Source organism: Corvus moneduloides, chromosome Z (assembly GCF_009650955.1).
Source record: "Corvus moneduloides isolate bCorMon1 chromosome Z, bCorMon1.pri, whole genome shotgun sequence".
NCBI lineage: Eukaryota > Metazoa > Chordata > Aves > Passeriformes > Corvidae > Corvus > Corvus moneduloides.
In genome coordinates this window covers 45,487,616-45,512,900 of record NC_045511.1, presented here as the reverse complement: position 1 = coordinate 45,512,900, position 25,285 = coordinate 45,487,616, and the positions used below count along the sequence as shown (strand labels likewise).

The 25,285-nt window shown below is 37.7% G+C and overlaps 1 protein-coding gene across 5 annotated transcripts in view; it reads left to right on the top strand.

Moving 5' to 3' along the window:
• PTBP3 (polypyrimidine tract binding protein 3) overlaps positions 1 to 25,285 on the top strand; it is a 49,041-nt gene that overhangs the window by 23,096 nt on the left and 660 nt on the right. For 4 of the 5 annotated variants that reach the window (XM_032097015.1, XM_032097011.1, XM_032097013.1 and 1 more), the window contains 9 exons: positions 2,102 to 2,212; positions 4,363 to 4,537; positions 7,620 to 7,697; positions 8,349 to 8,479; positions 11,092 to 11,125; positions 11,758 to 11,850; positions 12,373 to 12,589; positions 13,624 to 13,701; positions 14,400 to 21,812. In XM_032097015.1, coding sequence (XP_031952906.1) covers positions 2,102 to 2,212; positions 4,363 to 4,537; positions 7,620 to 7,697; positions 8,349 to 8,479; positions 11,092 to 11,125; positions 11,758 to 11,850; positions 12,373 to 12,589; positions 13,624 to 13,701; positions 14,400 to 14,532 — 1,050 coding nt within the window. In that variant the 3' untranslated portion in view covers positions 14,533 to 21,812. Of the gene's footprint in view, positions 1 to 2,101; positions 2,213 to 4,362; positions 4,538 to 7,619; positions 7,698 to 8,348; positions 8,480 to 11,091; positions 11,126 to 11,757; positions 11,851 to 12,372; positions 12,590 to 13,623; positions 13,702 to 14,399; positions 21,813 to 25,285 lie in introns of those variants that run through there. The other variant, XM_032097014.1, reaches the window with a different exon arrangement.

Here is a 25,285-nt window from a genome sequence, read left to right as displayed (position 1 = left end):
CATCTTATGGAACACTAGTAGGCCAGCTGTCATCCCATACTTAGATTGTATTTTGTAAGCTGTCTTTCTTGTCAAGAAATTAACTTTTTTTAACCACAGTTCACCTTAAAATATTTATCATAAGAAGCTGAAAATTTAGAGTTTTCTTTGCAGAAAGAAAATTGATATATACAGTGTGTTTAGGTTTAAAATCAAACAGGAAGGAGTACATTAAATTTCATTACCTTAAAAAGGTCTATTAAGTTTTCTGGATAAACACGGAAAAGCTTGAGAAGCTGTATTTAGGCCTTTCTTAAGAGGAAGTGCTTTATGAACAGGAACTCAAAGACTAATTTTAAATCGCTGTGAAAAAGTTTCTGTTCTGTTTTCTATGACTAAATAATGACTGCAGCATTAGAATCTTGTTTCTGAGAGACGGAAAAACTGGATACAAAGGGTTGGGATAGTCTTGTATCGTTGACTCTAGGCCTAAGCGGCTGGCAAGAGATGCATATCCTTACCTGTGGCCTTTCTTTCCATTGCAAGTTTAATATTTCTCAGGGGTTTCTGCTTTCCTGACTTTGCGTTGATTCTAACAGTGTGCTTGAAAACTAGTAGTATTTCTCAAACTCACCTTTCCTCTTTGACTGTTAACTTGGACATATATCATGCAAGTGCATGATATATCCTAGCTTTAATTTTGTCTTCACTCTTTGTGGCTTTGATTTTGCGTAGACACCTTCATGTAGTGCACACTCTCATTTTGAATGTATATCTATTTAATTTCAACTTTTAAAAGTATTTCTGAAATGCTTATGTTTGCAATAAATCAAATACTATTTGATTATAAAGTATAGGGGTAGGTTCAAATCTAGGGCTTTGTCTTGCTTCTTTCCTCTTCATTTTCTAATTTAGGCGGTGGATCTTAATAAGCACATCAGCTATTTAAGTTGTATTGTTGTTCAACAGATTTGTGGAATTTGCCTAATGTACACAACATAAAGGGGGATACCTTGAAATGTAGTTTGCAGTTCCCATCTCAACTGACTTCCAGCAACAAGGAATAATATCGATATAAATAGATCCATTAGGTCAGTGGATGGCTCTGTGGTGTACTTGAATAAATTTTGGGGGTTTTGACCATGAGATGGTCTATTCACACCTGTTCCACTGACACCTGATACGATGGACCTTTCTCGGAGGGGAAAAAGGGTTCTAGCGTAGGAGCTAGTGGGGCTTGTTGACGGAGCTTTAAACTAGCTTGGAACAGGGAAGGGGAACGTGTATAAGCTAGAGAGCAAGAGGCTGGAGAGGACCAGTGGAAGGGGACCTGCGCTTCCTGGTCAATGGCAAGTTGACTATGAGTCAGCAGTGTACGGGGTCTGGAGGGAGAAGCCTTATGGGGAGTGGCTGAGGAAACTTGGTCTGTTCAGCCTGGAGAAGAAGAGACTGAGGGGAGACCTCATTGCAGTTGTAACTTCCTCAGAGGGGAAGTGGGAGGAGCAGGTACTGATCTCGTCAGTCTTGTGACCAGTGACAGGACTGGAGGAAATGGCATGAAGCTGAGTTGGGGGATATTTAAGTTGGATTGGAAAAGGTTTTTCACCTGGAGGGTGTTGGGGTCTGGAACAGGCTCCCCTGAGAAGTGATCACAGCACCAGCCTGACAGTGTTGCAGAAGCCTTTGGACCATGCTCCAAAGCACATGGTGTGACTCTTGGGGTGTCCTGTGCACAGCTGGGAATTAGACTCGATTGATGACCTTTGTGGATCCCTTCCAGCTCAACATGTTCTGTGATTCTGTGACTTGTGAAAGTCTATTTTTCAAATCTCCACTCTGATTCATTATCCACATTTGGACAAATGCCTGTTTGGACTGTCCTTCCCTGCTCTTAATTGACTAGACATTGCTGAATCTTCAAGGAAATTTTATCCTTTCCCATTTTTTGTAGCCTCTTCTTTAATTATTTTTTTACCTTAAACAAAATTCTGAGTTCACACAATTTTTGTTCAGCTCTCACAACAGAAATAGTTTTAAAAATTTATTTGAAATATTAAATGCTAGATTTTAGTGGGCATGAATTATTCATTGCTTCTTAAAGCCCATGTTTTTTCCTTAACAGATTTTCTCTAAATTTGGCTTTGTCTTGAAGATTGTCATGTTCCATAAGAACAATCAATTTCAAGCCTTGCTCCAATTTGCTGATGCAACGAACGCATATTATGCCAAAATGGTAAGTGTAGTGTATTCAACTTGAGTTTGTTTCTGTGGTGAGGGGTTTTTCCGTGCTTAGGGACAGGGGAACCATTGGGAATATTTTGACTGTTAACTTTGTGATTTCTCATCATTCTAACATTCTTATTGCGCATGAATAGCTTTGACATCTCTCTTTAGTGAAGAGGACAGCACTCTGTCATCAAGTGCAAACAAACGTGTAACATATACACCAAGAGATCCATGAGTCTATCAAAACAAAAATCATTGATAATATTCCTTGTCAGTCTTCTCGAGGCTGAACAGGCCCAGCTCCCTCAGCTTTTCCTTGTGAGAGATGCTCCAGTCCCTTAATCATCTTTGTAAGCCTACACTGGACCTGCTGCCAGAGCTCTATGTCTCTTTTGAGCTGAGGAGCCTAGAACTGAACACAGCACTCTAGATATGGTCTCACCAGTGCTGAGTAGAGGGCAGGATCACCTCCCTTGACCTGCTGGCAATGCTCTCCATAATGCCCCCCAGGATGCCATGGCCTTCTTGGCCACAAGGACAGATTGCTGGTTCACAGGCATCTTGTGGTCCACCAGGACCCCCAGCTCCTTCTCTGTAGAGCTGCTTTCCAGCAGATCAGGCCTCAGTCTGCGCTCAGTTTGCCTTTGTTGAATTTCAGACAGTTTTTCTCTGCGCACCTCTCCAGCCTGTCGAGGTCCTTCTGAAAGGCTTCACAGCCCTCTCGGCTATTGGCCACTCCTCCCAGCTTTATGACATCCGTGAACTTGTGGAGGAGGCCTCTGCCCCTTCATCCAAGTCATCTTTAGTTCTCATATAAAGGGAGCAGGAGGCAATCAATAGTCAGATGTGTAGAAAAACCTTAGCTATCTTTTCATGACACCTGTGATTCAAGTCCTAGAGAGGCAGACTAGAGACCTTTTAAGACCAGTGGCCGGGTCAGCCGATGGGTGCCTCTGTTCGCTGCCGCAGTGCGTCACCCACAGCTATGCGCCACTTCTTCTGGGTGTTCTTGGGCACGGAATCCATCTACTCTGTTGTTTCACTTGAAGCCATGCCCAAGTCTGAGGACTTAAATTGGAAAAGAACCTTAAGGTCATTGAGTCCAATGATAAACCAAATGATGCCAAGTTCACTCCTAAACCATGTCCTGAAGCACAACATCTGCACATAATTTAAATACCTCCAGGGATGGTGGTGACACTTGCCTGTGCCAAAGCCTGCTAACCTGTTTGATGATGAAATTTTTCCTAGTATACAGTCTAAACTCCCGTTGCAGAAGTTGAGACCATTTCCTCTTGTCCTATCACTTGTTACATGGGGGAAGAGACTGACCCCTACTTTGCTACAGGTTCCTTTCAGGCAGCTGTGGAGTGCATTAAGGTCTCCCCTGTGCCCCCTTTCTCCAGGGCAGACACCCCCAGCTCCCTCCAGCGCTCCTCACAGGCTTTGTGCATCAGATCCTTCATGAGAGTCCCTCATGTACAGGTCAATTCATGCAGTTAAAATTTCCAAATTAGTATTCCTATTACCATCTGATACTGTGTGTTGAGTGGGAGAGAAGTAAGATTAGAAACAAAGGAAGCCAAGTCATGCTTAAAGCTATGTTTTGTCCAGTTGGCTCAAGGTGATAAATACTAACTAGAAGACTACACTAGAACTACACACGATGTTTAGGTAAGAATAGTGGCAGCATAATTTTCTACTTGATCTTTAGAAGGAGGACTTTAAAACCAGTAGATGATTTACTGTCTGGATACAGTTGCAAGGTGAAAACTGCATAATAGTAAATGGTTTGGGTTGGAAGGAACGTTTAAAAGTTGTCTAGTCCAGTCCCCTGGAGTGAGCAGGGTCACCTTCAACTAGATCAGGTTGCTCAGAGCCCTGTCCAATGGGTACTGACCACCTCTCAGGGCAACCTGTGCCAGTGTTTCACTATGCTCATTGTAAAAAACTTAATTTCATATAGCTAATCCAAATCGACCCTCCCAGTCTAAAACCATTGGCCCTTGTCCTATCCCAACCTGCCCTTCTTAAAGATCTCTCCTCATCTTTCTTATAGCCACCTTCAAGTACTGAAAAGCTGCAATAAAAAATACGAACTTATAGTGGTGGCTGCCAGTGTGTTTTATCTCTGAAAATGTAATTATTTTTCTTCAGTCTCTGGATGGCCATAGTATCTACACTGGGTGCTGCACTCTGCGTATTGATTTCTCCAAGTTAACTAATCTAACGGTGAAGTACAACAATGACAAAAGCAGGGATTTCACTCGCATTGACCTTCCTTTTGGTGATGGCCAGCGAACCGTGGAGACATCCTTATCTGCTCCCTTTGGTAAGAAGCCTTCACCTCTAGTGCTTAATACACACTGAGATCAGAATTTTTAAGTGACATGTATGCTCTGGCTTCATATCAGGTTCATAGAAGGGTACATTTTGCATACCTTTTTGTTTGTTAGGTCCAGTAAAATTTATATGGAAAGCATGAAGTCCAAGTCATGATAAATGAATATCTAAAACAATAACATGAGGAATACTCGTGGGCAAATTTAAAGTGTTGTAAAAAAGCTGCAAAATACTACTAAAATGCTGTAAAATGGTATCATTGGTACAGGTAATGCATATCAGAATGGAAGTCATCACAAGTTGACACTGGCTGCCTAAAGCTGCTTGAAAAGAAGTGTGTTAAGGGTATTAACTCCTATTTGTTGATATTTTAGGATAGTTGCATGCTGCAAGAGACAAAACTGTAAGAAAATTCAAAATTCTGTACTTATTTATATATGTCTGTAGTCATCTTCTAAAAGATAACATTTAAGAAATTTTCTTAAATTTTAGAAGCCACTTTGGCATAGGGGAGACAGTGTCTGCTTGAAGTGACACTGGAGAAGTGCTCACAACACAATTTGAGCTATTTTAGCTATTCTTTTCTCTCTCTAATGACAGTGATTAGCAATAATACACAGCTAAGAACTGTCTTAGCTGTTTAATAGGTATCTAAGTGCTGTCCAATGGATTAGCACACTAAAAAGGGTGGGAGAATAATTTCCTGTTTTCCTTTACTTTTCTGTGGCAACTAGGGCAAATAGTGGGTTTGGATTAATTTTTTGTATACTTGAGTTAGTTAGTTTAGATTAGAATGAGAAAGTGAGTTGCACTCACTACTTTCTTGATTTTTGTCTTTACTGCTCCCCTTAAAGGCAGGCCTTGGATCTTTGTGTAATGAACAACTCTCATTATAGTCTGGGGCAGAGGAGAAGGGTGGAATTTGCCATACAGGATTATAGAAGTGTGCTGTTACAGGTCTAATACATTCAAATTAATTAGACTTGCACTTTTTGAAATGTCGGTGGAAGGGAAAAGTACAATTAGAGTAGTTTATTTCTGTACTTGCTTGTAGGGCAGAAGTAACTATGCTTTTGGAGAATAACACTTGAACACTTCTCCATATTTTCCCCCTCACTCTTCCAAGCTGGTCATTGCTAGGAGCCTTGTTTTCTTTTACTGTAAGAGTAAGAAGTGCTGGAATAGTCTGATGTCTGTACCAAAATTTGTCTGTGTACATTCACAGTGAAGCAGCTGCACAAATATTAAAAAAAAAAACAGTAAAAAAATAGCTGTAGACAGGGAGAAGTAGGCTTCATAGCCTTTCTGTCAGTGGTGACAACATGCACATACTGTCATTGGCATGCTCTGAGAGGCTTAGTTATAGAACATGAGGAAAAGATGTTCTACGTCATGTGAGTACTTCCACTACCTGTTATTACTAGTGGATGTAGTTTTGATGTAGAATGATAAGATAAAACTGGTAACTCTCAGAATAATGCATCTTTTTTTTTCTGTAGACTAGAAGTTATCTTAATAGCAAACCTGAACTTCTCTTGAAACTTGTTTTGCCTCTCTTTTTTCTTTAATTTTCTTTTACTTTTTGTGGAAAAGATACCGCACTATAAACAAACAGATTTTGTGCCTGTTTTATATTTAAAGAGTTCTTGCATCCAGTGAATGTAAGCAGAAATACATGAATTAGCTTGCTTAGAAAGCTAGGCTGCTAGCCATGAAGCAAATGAATTTAAAAAAAAAATGAAAAAAGGCAACAGGGAGTTCCAGATCTTTCTGCATTAGCTCAGTTTGACAATTTTTACATTCCTGATTTTGGTATCAGGGTGCAACATGCAGGTCTTACTTGGCAGAATAAAAGCTCTTGATCTATTTCTTCATTAGTGTTTCCATTGCCTTTCTTGGATTGTGAATAAGTGATTAATAACTATATTGCCAGAACGTGTCAGTATAATGCACCAGTGTGTGTATTTCAAGAACATATTTACTTGCTTTGGTGTGATAAATGTATTCAGTTTTTTGTATGAAAGACACTTTGTTGCCACAGATAAGAGGGTGTAATGTGATGCACTATTCATGAATACTTGATCTGTGGTGTCTGTTCCATTTGTTTTTGTAATCCATAATAGATACTTCTTATGGTATTGTATCATCCCTATCAATAACCATTTGCTAGTAGCTCCATTTTAGTCAGTGGTGTGGCAGTTTGGGTAGTGAAACAGACATATTACCAAGCTTGTAGAATGTGTTTTCTGGTATTACATGCCCTATTTAAAAAAAAATTAAAATCTGGTGTGTGTTTACATATGAACAGATCCACAGTGCAAGCTTGTATCTAACTGCCTCTTAGAACACAGCTTTGTGTGCTATTCTGGTAGCACTTAACTCCACATACTAATGTGGAAATCACTGAACTATCTTTGACTCTGGGACTCTCCATATGTTGCTATTCCAAATCTGGTTAATGCTTGTGATTTCCAGGGGAACTATAAAAAACACTGGTTATTTATAAAGTTACACAAACCGGGAAAGTACATCTCCTTAAAATGCTGTATATGTACACTTCATGCATTTCAGCAGCTAGTAAAATTCAGAATCTCAGATTAGTTGTAGATATTTGTATTGTTTAGCTTATACTGATCTTAGAAATATTCAGGAGTTGTATCTCATCACTGCAAAACATCTTTGACTATATTTACTAGCAGAAAATTTCTAGAATACATGTCCATTGTGTGAATAAAAACCAGTGAACACAGTCATATTAACTTTAATGGATACTAATCTGTGCTGTGCTTTCCTATTCAAACTTGTCTAATTTATATTTTGCCCTGACCTCATTTTAGAGAGTAATGTTGAGGCTGACCAGAATATTTGCCTTCAAAAGTAGCTGAAAATTGTCTTTGTAAAACATAGTCTTGTATTTCAATGAGAGTTTTAACCCAAACATTTTATAAACATCTGGAATCACAGATGAAGTCAATCTAGCAATGCTGGTAGCTGATTCTGATTGCTGAAATCCCTTCTGTTTTCCAAAACTTTCAAAATCCGCTTTAATTAGATGTATCTGTTCTCTCTAGCCACCCAAAATACCATCTTTCCATCATATACTGGGCCTCCTGGGTTTGCCCCAGCCTTGGGCTTTCCTCAAGGTGCAGGTAAGTTTGTTTTCTAAAAATGTGGTATTTGTAGTTATGGCTAGTGACCCATCTGAATACATCTGTCCAGAGTCTTTTTTTTTAATATAGCTATCAGAACACAGTATTAATTTGAGTATTTGTAATTCTCTATCTCATATGTATACTCAGTAAAATGAGTTTTTGTAATAAAAACCATATACTGATGTAGTGTATCTTTCAATAAGCAAAAAACTTAAATTCCGTGATGAAGATTATCTGCAAGAGAAGAAATAAAGCATTTGTTTTTCTAAGAATCATAAAACTGCCAAGTCATTCAAAGCAAATAAAGGGAAGTCTCCCCTTTTCTGGCTATCAAGTGAGAAATAGATAGTCTTTTAGACTGAGATCTTTTCCTTTCTAGCACAGGATAAACTTTTATGCTGAATTATTTTTCTTTTTTCTTGGGCTGCAATTTATGTCCCCTTTTCTTTGGGTCTGTGTAGCTGAATATTTCTTTTTCTCTGAAAGGGAGGTGCTTCCTGCTTTATTGGTCAGATATTAGTAATAACTAAATTCTTTAAAAGCATTTGTAAATCGAATACTGATTTTTTTTTTGCCAAATACAGCCTACTTTTGTATACTACATTTTCCACTTTGAGATGTCAAGTGATGCTATTTATACCCTTCCAGGTCCTTCCATTCCGCCTGTTCCTGGAGCACTTGGTCCTCTCACGGTCACCACGTCAGCAGCGCCTGGACACATGACTATTCCTGGTATTCCAGGAAGCTCCGTTTTATTAGTCAGCAACCTCAACCCTGAAGTAAGTTTGACTAGTGGAACTGATGCAAGTGTCACCTTGTACCAATTGCCAGAATCATTGCAAACTGACATTAGCTGAAGGAATAAGAATTCTCTATGCTGATAATATAAAAAACAGGACAGCTCTATACTCATTTTAGGTAGCTGGTAATATTAAAAACTCCAGTCATCAGTGAAAAGCTTCCTAACACAATTTACTTCAAGAACCCTATGTTAGCAGTGTAGCTGGTAATTGGAGAGAAGTCTGTGGCCAAATGTAAGAAATATTTGAAGATGTAAACAACATACATAGGATAATTTACTGATACATCTGTTAGTATGACTCCTCTGTGTGCTGTTTTATCTGTAAAGAAGGCAAAGAATTCTTCATTACATTGGTTAAAAACCAAGGAATTAGATGGAAAGAAGGGAAGAGAAAAGGAAATAAAAGCATGCCAAATCAAGAACCTTTCTAAGTATGTGTAGGGTGTTTCTAGTTTTGCAACTTTTCCAGACTGAAGAAAAAGAATACAGGTGCACTGTTACTGACATCACTCTACATTTATTTTTAAAAGCTAATAAGTACACGTATTCACTTGTCATAGTACCACACAGCTGATTTTTCATATGGTGGTAGTAAAATTACAAAGGACAAGTTGGAAAGTTATTTTTGTAGTGGAAATGACACAGGCTGATCTATAATCTTACTCGTGTTATTCAAACACTGATCAGTGCTTAATTAAAAGCAATGTGCATCTTTTAACAAAATTAAAATCAAGCTTTACCAGGGCCATGACTTAAAAGACAATTCTGTTTGACTGTTGATAAGCAGTCCTATTCCAGCAATCTAAAATTCTTGTTATACACACTCAATACATTTACTTAACTGTGAAACTGTTAGAATTAGGAGTTGTTGGCAAAATGGAAGTTACCTTCATACTCTGAGGTTTAAAAATCTGTTCACCAGTTTCTTTAAGTAATTGTGTTTCTGTTTTCGTACTAACAGCCAAATTCACAGTAAGCATCAAAAAACCAGCTGCAGATAGGGCTGTAAGACAAGTCACGTTTTCTTTGATTTTTCAATGTATCAGTGAGTTTCTGGTGATGGCTGCGGGTGTGCTTTCTGCAGCCAACTATTTAAGATGATTTTCTGAATGTGTAAGGAGTGTGCTTCTCAAGAATATGTGAAGCATAGGTTGGAGCTCTTTTTAGGACACTGATGCTTTACATTACACTAATCATAGCTAAGAATTCATGTAGAACTTAGTGCTGTATTGCATGATACAATATCAGTGTATGAAGTAATGCGCAACTTCTTAAAAGGATAAAAATAAGAATGTATAACAGCATTAATTTCCAACAATTAATGCTGTTGTACATTCTATTTTTATCCTTTTAAGATACTGTTTCTTGGCAGTTCTGTAACACTTGTCCTTCAGTATTGGTAGTCTGACCACTGTCATTTCTTTTTCTCTGCATAGGAAATCTGGTTGACCTTATTTCAGTTCCTATTTCTCTCCTGTTGCAGGGTTTCAGTGCGCATTTAAACATGCCTTCATGGCCTTTAAATTATCTGGTTTTGTCTTTCACTCCCCCCCCCCTCCTTTTTTTTTTTAAAGAAGAAATACTGTGGTCTTATTTGAATAAGGAATTTCTTTTTAAAACAGAGACCTCCATCCTGAATTAAAATATTTGGGCTAGAAGAATAAACTCTTGATGAATTTAAACTTTACATTGATTGTTCTCTACTACTAAATGCCCTTGATAAATGGGCATGGGCTTACACTTAGGCTGTAATATCTTCTATTTTTGAATAATTTAGGTATGTTTGGTGCACATTTGAGAAGTTGAGCTGAGAAGGAATAGTGCTAGAGAGTGCAAGTAGTGCTTCTGATATGCAAGTATTTTTAGTGCTGGCAAAACCTTTGCCTCAGTTGAAAAAATTTTGGCTGCATTAGAGTGTAAATTATCTTCTTTGGTTCTTGGTACACAAGAATTTAATTGAGAAACACTGAAGAAAAATAATTCCTTTCCATATTTAGCTTCCTGTTCACAGCTTCTAATTGAATATACAATTTAAATACCACTTTCTATATGATTCATGCATAAACAGTTGAATTCTCTGTGTCTCTGTTTAGAATGTCTTGGCCATGTAGAGGGATGGGGACAAAACTGAAGACAAAGCAAACACATTTTGAAGCAACTGGGTTTAGTTTTGTTGGTATTGTCTGTTTACAAAATATAAAGGAGTTCTTTAATGCTTTATTTTCAGTTTAGCAAATGTCTTTCATTTTTTTTCAGGGAATGAGCTGCTAGCATACAAAGAATAAGGTCAAATAATAAAGCTACTTAGAATATTAATAGCTTCTGCAGCATGACGGAATCATTCTTGAGTGATGAAAATGCATGAGCTGAAGTGTTAGCTTGTTTATGTATTTTACATGTGCATAGCAAATGTGTATTAACGAGAGTGCCATACCCTGTGGTTATTGGAGGGAGTGGCTTTTGGAGAGACAGGTTTATGTATTAGTATGCAGTATCTCTCCATTCTTTTTGTTTACCATGCATTTATGGAATAGATGTCTTTATTTGCATGGCTTTAGAAATAATATACTCATTTTATCATTTAAACAGGCCATCACACCTTATGGACTTTTCATCCTATTTGGTAAGATATGTCAAATATACGTTGAGACAGGGCTAGTGTTTCTTTTTATTTGTCTGACCCACGCTGGTTAATTCAAACTCCATTGTTCTGTTCGTGTCCAGAAAATGCGCTGAGAGAATGCACTGGTTTCTAAATGGCAGTAAGTGGAGTCAGAAGTTATAAGCCACAGGTAGCAAAATTGCAAAGCAGTTAGTGTCAGAAGAATTTTGGTGTGTGGTCCAATTTGTTTACTACAAAAAATGGGAAAGCAAAGTAAGACGAAAAAACAGAGGTTTCATCAGAGGAAATGCTGTACAGAATTGGCTCATACATTAGTTGCAGGGGACAATGTTTGTCAGAATAATATTTTAAAATACCTAAATTAAGAGGACTTTGACAACTATTGCACTATTTTAAAACTGAACATAAACATGCAGTAGTAGTATGACTAGGATCCTGGGGATTTTCCTCCACTTTTGAGCCTCAGAAAAAAATACACAAACTTTAAAACTCTCCTTATACTAATATTTTGACCAACCTGTTTAATGAGGTGATTGTTCTTTGTAGCATTAATGTTAGTCAAAAGAAACAGACTTGGCATTGTGCTTTTCATAGTAGTGCTCTGAAAAAAATTCCTTTCTGGATTTCCACAGGTGTGTATGGTGATGTGCATCGTGTGAAGATCATGTTTAAGAAAAGAGGAATTGCTTTGGTTCAGATGGCAGATGCAAGCCAGGCTCAATTAGGTATTGATTTTTAAGGCACAATTATGCTTCAAGCTAACAGGAGTTTGTTATAAAGGAGGAATTTGCCATCTGTTAGTGACAAGCATAAACATTAAATTCATCATTGTGCTGCATTACTGCATACAAACTTTGATAATACTCTTAGTGGCTTTTAAAAAAAGGTCCTGTGAATCTCAATCTAGTAAATACTAGAATTAAAACATACAATTTTCTTGTCATTTATTTTAATAATACATTATATTATTTTCCTGTGATTTATCTTATATCTAGCTATTTAAGAATAATCAACTGTTCTGTATTGAAATGCTGTTTTACGGTTTTTTGTCATTTGAACTGGAGATTATATTGCATCCTTATACCTTTTTTAAATGTAGTGTTCTGACATAGCCCACCTGGTAGATGTGGAAGTTGTAGTTTAAGTTCAGAATGTGAAATCTGACACTAAGTAGAAAACAGTATTCCAAGAATTGTCTTTTTTTCCCCTCCATTAATTCCTGTTCAAATTACATTTCCACTGGTTAGCTATCAACTACTTGAATGGACAGAAGCTTTATGGAAGGGTCATGCATGCTACTCTTTCAAAATATCAGACAATTCAACTTCCTCGGGAGGGACAAGAGGACAAAGGTCTGACAAAGGACTACAGCAATAGCCCTTTACATCGCTTTAAAAATCCTTGCTCTAAGAACTTCCAAAATATCTTTCCTCCATCTGCCACCTTGCATCTCTCAAACATCCCGTGAGTATCTACATGTGATCTTCTTGGAAAGATGTTTTTTAGGTTATGTTGTCAAGTTACAAAGTCTGACATAAGTTTTAGTTTTCTTTCCTTGGCCTTTAATGATTTGTTCTGCTGTGGGTGCTTCTGGTATGTAATTAACAGCATGTGAATCCTTTAACTGTCCCTTTTTTATCATTAGCAAAGAGGATAACTGAGTGAATTATCTTCTTTGAATTTGATTAGTTTACATTTTCTTGAGAGTATGCTTTTGGTTTTTACATATTAAGTCGTGTGTCATGAATTTTCACAAAGGTTAAAGATGTTTTTTGAGGTAATGTACGTCACAACAAATTCATCATTGACATTATTTAATATAGGTACAGATTTTAATAATTCTAGCACTTCTTAAAAAATAGTTTCTACAGAATTCAGACCTCTTATGTGGAGAGCAAGTTGTAAGAAAGAAAAAAGTATTTAGTGTGTTCTTTAAGACTGAAATAATCTTTTTTATGTCTAGAATGTTGTCAACAGTGTGTGGAGTAACAGCCAAACATAAGTTTTTACAGGCGTCTCTTGTTAGGCAGCTGTGCAGGAAGGGAAAAAAAGAAACTACGGCATTTTGCCCAAGTAAGAAAAGAAATTATAACACACTTTGAAAACAGCTTTCTGAGTAAAATGAAAATCTTTGAAAATTGAAACGTGAAGCACATTTGCACAAATTGAAATGCAAGATGAAGTGTATTCTTTAAGATTTTACGAGATTTTTATGCAATCTGAATTTAACGGAGAAAGAAACAGGCTTGGATGAAAAACAATAGAGTGTGTCTAAAATATTTTTGTAGCACAATGTGATACTAAAATGTAGAGTAAAAGGCAAATGTTTTGGGCTGAAATGTTGACATGGTTTGAATTGGTGGAGATAAATTTGAACAAACTAGCAAGAACTAATTTAGAAGCCAAAATTGAGATCTTGATATTATTACAGAACTCTGTGCTCTTCTACAAGCTGGGGTGAGTTTTTCTTTTGTTTGTTTTTTGTTTTTTTCAATTAGGCCTTCTGTTACTGTCGATGATTTGAAGAATCTTTTTACAAGTAAAGGATCTACTGTGAGAGGCTTCAGATTTTTCCAGTAAGTTCTCTTGTAAAATTGCTAAGCAAGTTTTCATCCTGGAAAACAGCTAATTGCTTTTTTGTGACTTTCTATGTGTATGTAACTATAGGCGGGGTTCCATGTATGTGTAGCTATAGGCAAAAGCAGTACACCTATCACAATTTTTATGATACTTTCAATCTTAAAATTTTAAATGGAATACTTTGTTAGCATAACTAAACTAAAAATAAGCAGCCTTTTGACAAATTCCATGTGCTCAAAGTAAAATAAGTTTAAGGAAACTGCTCACTTCTTGAAAAAACACAAGTTGTGTGTATATAAAATGCCATATAAAAGATGACAGTGATGACAATGTATCTACATTTATTAAGGTTACTTGACATCGTTATTTTAGTATAATCATGCCTGCTAGAATAATCCCACCTATATGGACAATGCCACTATTTCTTAGAGGTCTTCAAGGCTTATTTTGATCTAGCTTTTTGAAGTCCAGAGTAACGAAAGAATGGCATGGCTTTAAGCCATAGATTTGTGAAATTTATGTAGTTTAGTTGTCTTTACATTTTAGCAGGTGCACAAATAGTTCTTTTTTTTTTTTTTGCTGTACAAATGTCCAGTGTGTGTGATATGGCTGAGAAAAAACCACTTACATCACTTTTCTGCATTGGCTAGTGAAAATTTGGTTAGGATTAATAATGGATTTTATTGTACTGCAGGAAAGATTGCAAAATGGCTCTTATCCAGCTGGGCTCTGTGGAAGAAGCAGTTCATGCTCTCATTGAGCTTCACAATCATGACTTTGGAGAAAACCAACATCTCAGAGTTTCCTTCTCAAAATCTACAATCTGAATTTTCTGTGAACTTTCCCTTTAAGGCTGCAAAATGGTTTAGTAAAATCTTCAAACAGAGACTGAGACAGCTGTGACCGACTCTTGTCTCTTAAAAAAAACCTCATTCATACACAAAGAATTAAGTGATGATTTTTTCTGATTCTGGCTGCAAGTATGTCATACCTAGAAAGATTCTTCTGTGAAATAGTTTAGGAAAAATATTTATCATCAAATTTCCTACTTAAAATGGTATTTTGAGAACGTTTTTTCAGCTTTTGTTTGAAATCAGCCTTACAAAAAAAAATTTAGAGTGCTTTTACATATACAAAACGAGTATGTTTAGTGAAATGGTAAATGTACTCTGTGCAGATTAAACACTAATTTGAATGTGAAATAGTGCTCGGGTTTCTTGAAGAAAAGCAAACAGTAACTGTGAGTATCCTCTAGGTAGTATTTATGTTACCAAGGTGTGTGTTCATACTTTGGCAAATCTTTACAAATAACTTGTTTATAAAAGTAAAAAGTCTGTGCTGTTCTTATAGATTAAATTATTAGAGAGAAGACAGCGCCTTCTCTCTGTGGAATAAAAGGTGTTTGACAAGTTTCTTCAAGATGTATTGGAGAATTAGGTTGACTTGACCATGGGTTGGAACTTTGATGTCCTATTTCTACTATGAAGGGATATGTAATAGTACCTTGGAGAAAGTAAAACAAGAAAATGGTCTTGATTTAAAATAATCTTTTACATTTCTCTAAATAATTAAGTGTTTGCAATCTTACAGAAAATATTCAGGTCTATGATGGTTTCTCAAGTTTCTAAGAAGTTATTTTTGCTAAGGTCATCTTTCAGGGCAGAAAAATTAAACCTTGAGATTTTTTACCACTCTAAAGTCTAATACTTAAATTACTGTGTATTTACCTAATTTCTTATTATGTGCCTTACTATGTGTGTATGATACAATAGATTAGAGTGTTATCTGACGTATCTTGCAAAAATATTGTGGGCTTTGTGAAAATTCTCCTCTTCATCTTTTTTGAAAACGTTTTCCATAATACTTCAAGATACTTTTTTTTTCATTAATTAACACTTTGAATTCTAGTTCCTTGTGTTTTCTTATGGAGAGTGCATATAGATGGGAATGAGGTTTCATTCATTGTGTAATCACGTAGGGATTCTTTAAATTTACCTAGTTGCACTTCTCTGGTGGTAGTACTTCACCGATAAAAAATTCACACCCAGACAAAATAAATTAAAAAACCCAAACAAACCTATATAGGAAAGCCAAACAGCAAATCCAGTTCAGTTTCTGGACTTAGTCTAACTTTTTGAGAGACACTGGCTGTATCAGAATATTCTCTTTCAGGTTTCTGCATTTCTTTATCAGTATTAAACTTCAGGTAATAGAATGCTACCATTCTTTCCTTTGTAAGTATGTTTGATACTGAATCTTGGTTTCTCTTTGGGGAATGAGCTGAGATGCACTTAAGTTTGGTCATGAGTGTACAGATTAATACTAATGACTTCTGATAGTATTTTTAAGAGCTAAATCTCATTTTAAGGGCTTTTTTTTCTAGCATTTTCTTTTACATAAATTAATTGAAAATAAATTTAATTTGACTTTACCACATTTTAAAGACCCATTTCTTTCAAACATGGCATTTACTTACTTCTAACTATTGCAGAATGTTTCTGCTGTAATGTTTTGCCACTCATAATTGTTTTCATTCATCTGAGTTGTATGAGTTTATCTTTCTAGAAGAAAGAGTGTTCTGAGTATTCTGTAGTGAGCTTTCTCAAATTTTCCCTCTGAATTATTTTTGCAAAATCAGCCCAGTAGTAGCTTGCCAGCTCCTGCTGCAGCTGCACCCTGAGCTACCTCAGCGAATGTGTTCCTCAACAGTAGCAGCCAATCTGACTGTACAGATGTAGCTATAACAAGTGCCGTACAACACAACTATATGAATATGCAGAATGTACAATGTACTGGAAAGTTCAACTGGCTTAGGAATAGTATTCCCCTTAGGGATGTTACCTTTTGGATTTCACAGAATCATAGAATGGTGTGGATTGATCTTCATGAGCGTCTCACAGGCCCCCCTCACAGTCTGTCCAGGTCCTTCTGGATGGTATCCTTTCCCTCTGGGTGTGTTGACTGTACCACACAGCTTGGTGTTGTCAACAAACTTGGTGAGGGTGCAGTTGATTCCACTGTCCATGTCACCAACAAGAGTGTTTTAACAGCTCTGGTAGCAGTGCTTATCCTTTCACAACACCACACATTATTGGACTCCACTTGGACATCAAGCTGTTGACTACAGCTCTTTGAATGTGACCATCCAGCCAATTCCTTTTCCAGGTCCACGCATCAAATCCGTGTCTCCAGTTTAGAGACAAGGTTATTTTGTGGGACAGTGTCATGCTTTGCACAAGTCCTGGTAGATGACATCAGTTGCTCTTTTCTTACCCACCATTGCTGTAACTCTGTTGCAGGCCACTAAATCTGTCAGGCGTGATTTGCCTTTAGTGAAGCCATCTATGTCATAATCTTACTGGGAACCAAGGTGGGACTCACAGACTTATAGTTCCCTGGGTCTACCTTATTTCCCTTTTTCCAAATGTAGGCTATATTTCCTCTTTTCCAGGGAAGCTTTAGTTTTCGCAGTTTCATAGACTTAGGCTGCTCAGAAAACCTCTTTTCCTCCCAGGCTACATGTCATTATTTCCATTCTCTGTAGACTTTCTTTCAGTGTTTGAGTTCATCCAGGAACTCCTTGTCCATCTAATGTCATCCTGATGTTTTTACCTGACTTCCTCTTTGTTGGGATAATCACTCCTGAGCTTGGAGGAGGTGATCCTTGAATATCAACCAGCTTTCTTGGGCCCCTCTTCCCTCCAGGTCTTTATCCCATGATTTTCTACAAAGCAGATCCCTGAGGAGGCCAGAGTCTGCTCTCCTGAAGTCCAGGTAGTGAGCTTTCTGTGCACCTTCCTTGCTGCCCTAAGGATCTCAAACTCCATTTCATGGTCTTTGCAGTTGAGGCTGCCCTTGAGCTTCACATTCCCCACCAGCCCCTCCTCATTGGGAGAAAAAGGCCTGGCATAGCACCTCCTCTCCTTGGCTCTTCTATCACTTGGAGAAGGAAGTTATCATCATGGCACTCCAGGAAGCTCCTGGATTATGTGCTGCTGTGTTGACAGATATTAGGGTGGTTGAAGTTCCCTATGAGGAACAAGGTTTGTGTACATGAGGCTGCTCCTCTCTGTCTGTAAAGGGCCTCATGTTCTCTGTCTTCCTTGGTCAGACAATCTGTAGCACACCCTCACTAAAAAGTCACCTGTCCCTTGCCTGCCTTTAATCCTGACCCATTAACTCTCAGTCAGCTCCTCATCCATCCCCAGGTGAAGCTCCATGAGCTCCAGCTCATTATTGACATAGAGGGCAACACAATCTCCTTGTCTACCCTTCCAGTACTTCCTGAAGAGCCTTTATCCTTCCATTCCAACACTCTTTAGAGCCATCCCACTGTTTGTCCATGACATGCAACTGAGATCATAAGCCTGCTGGCATGCCCACATCTGTAACTCTTCTTGTTTATTCCCCTTCCTTTGTGCTATTGCATAGATGCTTTGGAGTTGAGACCCTAATGAAGCTGACTTACTGGCTGGAGTGGCTAGAATTTGTCTTGTTCTTCAGGTGCATTTCTGCTGACCTGTGATCCCTCTTCAGGCTCTGGACATCTGTTGCTGGCACTGGCACCAAATTGGGGAGTGGGGTAGACTGAGGTTCCCTTCCCCCCAGCATCTTTAGTTTAAAGCCCTTCTCACCAGCTTGGCAAGCCTGTGGCAGAAGATGCTCTTCCCCTCTTCTTACAGGTGCACCCCATCAGCCCTCAGCAGACCCAGTTTCTGAAAGCAAGTTCCATGGCCGGATCAGCCAAACCCCTGGCTGGGACACAGCCTCAGAAGCATTTGTTGATTTGCCAGATTTGACTGTCCCTTTCAAACACCTTCCCTTTGACTGTGAGCACTGATGAAAAGACTGACAGAATCTTAAAAATTTTTAACTTAGGGAAAATCTGAATGTGGGTATTTATTATGTTTGCTTTTTGGTTTTGTGGTACAAGTATTCTGTATCTTGTTGATTCACCTTTATTGTTCTATTTCTTCAACAGAACTATTCTTGTCAACACACTTCCAGATTTGTGTGTATCTGAAAGATGCTGCCTCTTAGGGAGATCTGCTTTTACAAGATGTGCAGACAAGCTTTGTAACTTGACAGTACATTTTAACATTTGCTTAGCAGCATGAAGGCACTAGTTAAGGCTAGTTTTTCCCATCTAGTGTTCTGCCTTGAATAATTGAAAGTACAAACAAAACCCCTTAGTTATCACAATGCATTGTTAATAAAGGATCGTGGTAAAAGAAATATTTTTTTATGCTTTGGTTTGACTCATTAGTGCCTGACTGCAAAAGCACAGTTGTATCTCAGTTCTTGATTCTCTAAAGTGTATAATAGTAGATCCCTTGATATCTGTGAAAAGAGCAAGATTTGGGAAAGAATGGTATTATTCTACAGAATAAATAAATCTATTTATTCTCTAAATACAGAATGGTATTATTCTATTATCTACACTGATGTAGATAGAAAGGAACCTCCAAAGGCCTTAGTCCTACCTTTCAGTCAGATTATGGACAGCTTTAAGCAGTTACTCAAAGAATTGTCCATGTAAATTTTAAAAAATCAAATGGAACAAATTCTTTGTTCTTTGCTATTCTGTTGGGCAGTCCTCACTGTGACTTTGCTTTCCTAATATGTAACTAGGCTTTAAACATACTTCATCCCCTGTCTTTTGCCTTTTTCTCTGTTAGCTGTATAACTCTGAAGAGGATTCTGGCTTCATCTTCTCTATACTGTGGCCTTACGTTGTTAAAGATAGGTTTATAATTACTTTAGCATATGTTATTAATGTCTGTTTAAATAATTGGTGAAGTATCTGGTAATGTGCACAGTGTAAGTTGGGCACATGATGTGATTCTTTGGGGCTATCCTGTGCAGGGCCAGGAGCTGGACTTGGTGATCCTTGTGGGTCCCTTCGACCTCTGCATAGTCTATGATTCTATGACTGTATAGTTATGCCTTTGTATATGTCATGCCCTTGAATCAACTCTTAGTTACCTCCTAGTCCATTTTTTTTTGATGGATGCACACTTGGTTCAAAGTGTAATAAGGCCTTTGTAACAACCCAGGAGCAGCTAAGTGCCTTTTCAAATGATCCTTGATTTGTTATATAGTGGTAAAACTTCTGCTTCTTTGAATTTCTGCATAACTCTTGAAATATCAGAACCAGTTTTTTAAACTTCGACTCATAATTTGACTCAGTTGCCTTGTCTGCTGGTCCTGTAAGTTGCACTGGTTTTGTGTATTGATAAATTGAGGTCCTTTTTATTTGGAAGATATTCCACATATCTGTGGAGACTTGCCTATTTGTGACATTACTGATTACAGACAGCAAACTTGTGTCTGTATGCCTAGAAAACTATTAGTGTTTGTGGATAGTACTGCCAGTGAGACCTGTGTGATCAATTATCTTTCCCTCCTCTGATTTATGTCAGTAGGAAAGTGATGAGTTGGGGATAAGAGATGTAGACCTACTACTTGTCATTTTATGCTGTTAGCTTATACTTCTCTTTTTCAAATGAGAGGTCAGCTGCCTACAAAAAGCATTGTGTTGCCTTAACCTTTGGCCCTGATATGTTGTTAGGTAGAGCACAACTATCGAACTTAGTATTGTTACTGTTGTGCTGAAAGGATACTAGTGAGATTACACAGAATTTTGTCTTTAAATTAACTTCATCTTCTGTAGCTTTGTTTGCTGTATACAAGATTGTTTGCCTGCTCTTTTCAAAGCAAATTGTAACAGTTAGAATAGAAAATTTCTGAAGTATTTAACTTCAGAGTTTTATTGATGGGGGATGTGATATAGGAACAAAATTGGACCAAAGTTTTTGTGCCTTCAGTAGTTTTATATGTAGAGTTTTTCATATTTGTACATGTCTTAAGTATAATAAATACATTTTCCCCCTCTGGAAAATGTATATTTATATTGTGGAAAATTAATATTGTCTACTGACTATACAAGAAGTGAACTACAGCTGTTTCAATGCATATTTAATTATTCTATTGCCTTTCCCATTGCAGCTTTTTCTTTTGTACTGCAATATGTAGAAATCCAAGCATAACTCAGTGTTATTTCCAACGTCAGATAATAATGACATGTTGTGCTTGGAGCACTCCCAAAGAAATTAAATGCTTACATAATTGAAGGTCCTTGATAAATGAAAAAAGCTTTTACGTTAGCAGATTAATGTCATCACTGTAAGCAGTTTTTCAGTTCTTGGAAACTCTGCTTTATTTATGAGTGGGAAGCTACCACACATGAACTTCATTTGAAGCACTTTCCAATTCTTTTTGAATATGTTACCCACTTTGTGCAGAAGTTCTGCAGCAGCACAAGACAGAAGTTGCTAACCAAGCAGATTCTTGCATCAGAATGTCATTGCACTCACTGACCAAAGACTGTTCTGGTTTTACTGAGATACATGAAAACCTGTTTTCTCTCACACTCTTTTCTGATGGGAAGACCCAGTGCAAAGTGGTCTCTATTTGAGACTATTACTGGTGGTAGAAACAGTGGAAAATGAAACTGTAATGTGAACCAAATGGTGTGAGAGAATGCAAAAAGTTAATGCATTGCTTTTAGTCCTGTACTCAAGACAATAAACATCTCTAAAAATTGCTGTCATTCCTTCATTTTACATGATCTGTTCATAGAAGTTCCTTTTGGTTTATAAAAATGCTCATCTAACACAAGAAAATACTGTAAATATTTGTACCATCATGTTTTGTTTGGTTTTTGGTTTTCTTGTTTTTAAATCTGGCAAAAGAGTGTTTGGGGAAACAAATGGAAATGTAAAATGTTTTTATATAAAAAGATTGTCTGTATATTTTAATAAGCAACAGCTTTCATTTGTAAAGCATCTTGTGGCATTGCATGAAAAGTATTCCATGTCTGTGGAGATGACTTAAAACTGAAAGAAGATGTAAGATGTATTAAAGAAACCTATTTTGTGACTGTGTAGTGCATGGTGAATTTGATTTTGTTTGTGCTGTAATATATTCTGGGTTTTTAAGTTAGTGTGTTTTCTGATTACATGGTATCTATACCTAACTCTTTTCCTAACTCTAGTTGTTGTAGCATGTCTTTTAATAAATGTAATTATGGCTGTACTCTCTTATATTTTCCTGTGTTCTTGTCTATTGCTTTGGGTTTTTCTGGTCTTGTAATTGTGCAGCTAATAACACCTTATTTTCTGTTTTTCCCTTCAGCATACATGGGCATCTAAGCAAAAGCTTTTCCTATCAAAAGTATTTTAAGAGGGTTAATGCACATCTTCAGCAAGAAGTGAAGTTCAGCAACACCTAAACTTTCTCATGAGCAGGGCAGAAATTCTTATTTCAGTAGGATGGAAATCTGTTCTGTAACTCTAAGCCAATAGAGTAGTTGATGACTGTTTTATTTGTGACAGGGATGAGAGGCTTCAGTGATGAGAGATGTGGGGCCTTATCATTAAGAACTCTTTTGTTTGTCTTTTACTATGCTGTACTCTTTTCTATTTGTGCCAGTTTGGGAAAATTTGGAAATATATCCTCTGAGAGAAGGTAGGTTACAACCAGCCCTCCCCCACCAGGTTTGGGAAAAAATGAATTTTCCTCGAAGGAAAGTGAAAGAGATAAAAACTATTTATTTAACAACCACACAGGAAAAGGATAATGATGCTAAATAATAAAACCTCTTGCTATGCTGAGAGAAACCTGGGAAAATTTCAGAGTCCTTCCGTAGATCTCTCTCTCCCCCTCCTTGGAGCTGGGACGGGGTGGTGGGCCCACCTCCAGGGCCAAGGCCTCTGTGGAAATTCCTCCCAATGTATTCTGATGTTGAAACAGTCCAGCAGAGGAAAAAAAATATAGGAAAAACCAAAGTCCCAGGAAAAACAAAAGTTCAGCTCCCTGTCTCTCTCCAGAGAAAGAAAAAGGAGCTGAAAAACTGGCCGAAAGCAAGCCGGGTGCCTTCCCCACTCTCGCTGCCGCTGCTGCAGAAGCAGACAGGTTTTATCTCTGTGTCCTTGGAACATGAAAACAAACTGCAAACTGTTTTGAAAAAGTACACTTCTCTTTCCCCTCTCAGGCATAGAAAGGCACAAAATTGATTTCTGGGCATAGGGCAGCGATATGGGATACAACATCATAAAGTCACCCCAAGACGCTAGTCCTAGGATCCAAATTCGTATCTTCTGCACAAAGATTTTAAAAAATGTGACTAGCAGCTGAAAAAGATGATCTGCTTTCAGTTTCCTGTTTCTCAACTGTCTTGTAGATTGCTTTTCTTCCATAATCCTTTGGTTGCCCTTCTCTGTGTTGCACAACACTAATTTAGACCCTCTTATTCTTGCATCCAAAATTCAGGATTGGTGGGAAACAGATAGTAGTCTAAGGCCATAGATAGAAATATGAGGGGAGTGCAGTACCTCTTTCTGAGCTAGAATTCTCAGCCAGTCTGGCAAGGATTTAATTGTCTCCACCCAGTAAATTATGCTATTACCAATCTCTGAGTGTAGGTGCCTTTATAAGGAGAAAAATCTGATTCAGTTTAGACTGAATTGCAGGTTTCAGCAAAATGCTTATTCTCCAAGGCTACATATGAAGTCCCCATGTGTAACTCTTTATTTTGTCTGTGATCCTTAAATATTTGATGAGCATTCGGGGGAAAATGCTAGCTTTTGGTGGCCATAATCTGGCTTATTTTTTGACCAAGTCTACCTGAGAAGGTGTGAGAAAGTGAAATTCCTGCCTGTTGTCTTCTCCCATTACTCCCTAACCAAAAAATAAATCCCATCTTGAATTCTTGGCTGCTGTTGTTAGCCCTGCAATACAATCACAGTAATTTTTTTCCCTAAGCAGGAATGGATCCTGGAAAATGAAAACTAAAATACAACTTTTAGATAGAACAGATATAATTTTTTTTATATGAGAATTGGTTCTAGTACTTGCAAGCTGAAAGAGAAAGGGCAGTAACTGGTGCATTTACCAACATTTAGTTTCTTATATGGTTTGGATCAGTCCCAAAAGATTTCTCTGTAGCCCCAGGGCTCACCCATTTACAGAGGTGGAAAGAAGATAATGTGTGCTTTGAAAATGAAATAAAATTCCCACTTCCATTTTCTTAGTGGTGAGATACTTGTACTTGAGTTCTTTGGCATGGAGCAGGTGAATACAAGGCTGTCCAAACAAAAGATAATGAAAGTGGAAGTTGTGGTAGAATACGTAGGTGAGAGAAGGTGTGGGAGGTAGATACTGAGGGAAGAAGAGACCTCAGAAAAGCAAATCATCCCAAAGACCGTTTCCAGACCAATGCCTTTGCTGTTGACTGTAAGCTCAGATGCTGCAAAAAAACCAGAGAGAAACAGTCCAGTGACAATGAGAACAAGCATCTTAAGGGTAGTGTTAAGGTAGCAGTATGAGTTGCCTGGCTCCAAAAGAGCTCTTACAGGGAGGCTAATACTTTAGTCTCAAGTTAGTGATCATTCTTATTCCATAGTATTTCTTGCTTAGTCTAAGATAGTTCATCAGGGTAACACTTTTAGGTCCTGTGTTTCATTTCCAATCTGCTTCAAGCACAGCTAGTCTGTCCTTTTGTGAGAATCAGAGCTTTTAGGGGGAAGCAAAGCATGTAATTTCTCCATTAAATCTACTGTGTAAAATGTTTTTCTAGCTGTGCACCTAAGGGAGATACAAGAAGGATGGAGAGGGATTTTTCACAAGAGCAATAAGACAAGGGCAAATGGCCTTAAGCTGAAGGAGAGTAGGTTTAGATTAGATACTAGGAAGAATGTCTTTACTAGGGGGGTGGTGAGACCCTGGAACAGGTTGTCTAGAGAAGTTGTGGACTTCCTATCCCTGGAAGTGTTCAAGGCCAGGTTAGATGGGGCTTTGAGCAACCTGGTCCGGTGGAAGGTGTTGTTGCCCATGGCATGTGGGTCAAACTGTGTGATCTTTCAGGTCCCTTCCAACCCAGGCCATTCTATGATTATATGAACTGTTTCTCTTGTGTGTGCATATTATTTGTACAATGAAGGCTCTGTAAGTTTGTATTGAGGATTTTCTGTGGGTTTTTTTCCCTCCAGGGCCCATCTTGGCTTGCAAAGCCACATTACTCAATACTTGGAAACTTTTTTTAAAAGAGGGTGGACTGAAGGATGTTGCATAATACTGCAGGCTTACAGCTCTGTGATTGGGTACAGGTTCTATTTCTACCCTGCTATGGTGCTGCCTAGCACACACTTAGAGAATGTATTCAGTAAGCATCACTGCCTGTAAAAATAGAATTGAAGCTCTTTTTAAAACAAATATGATCTCAACACAAAAAAATGACAAAGGCTAAAGAAATTGGGATTACTCTGCTATTCAGTACTATGTTTTCTGGTGATCTGGGAGAAACTGTCTGTAGCTCCATAGTCTATTTTAGTCAATGCAGTGTGGGCGAGTGCTGGAAAGGAGAGTTGTGGGTTCTTTTCTAATTAAAAGCTTTTTAGGTTCTTTCCTAATTAAAAGCTTTTGACAAAAACCTGAAGTTGTCAGGTTTAGTTCTTATCAAAGACCACAACAATGTTACTGGCTGACTTTTCAGCATTGCTGACCTCTTTTTCTTTTCTT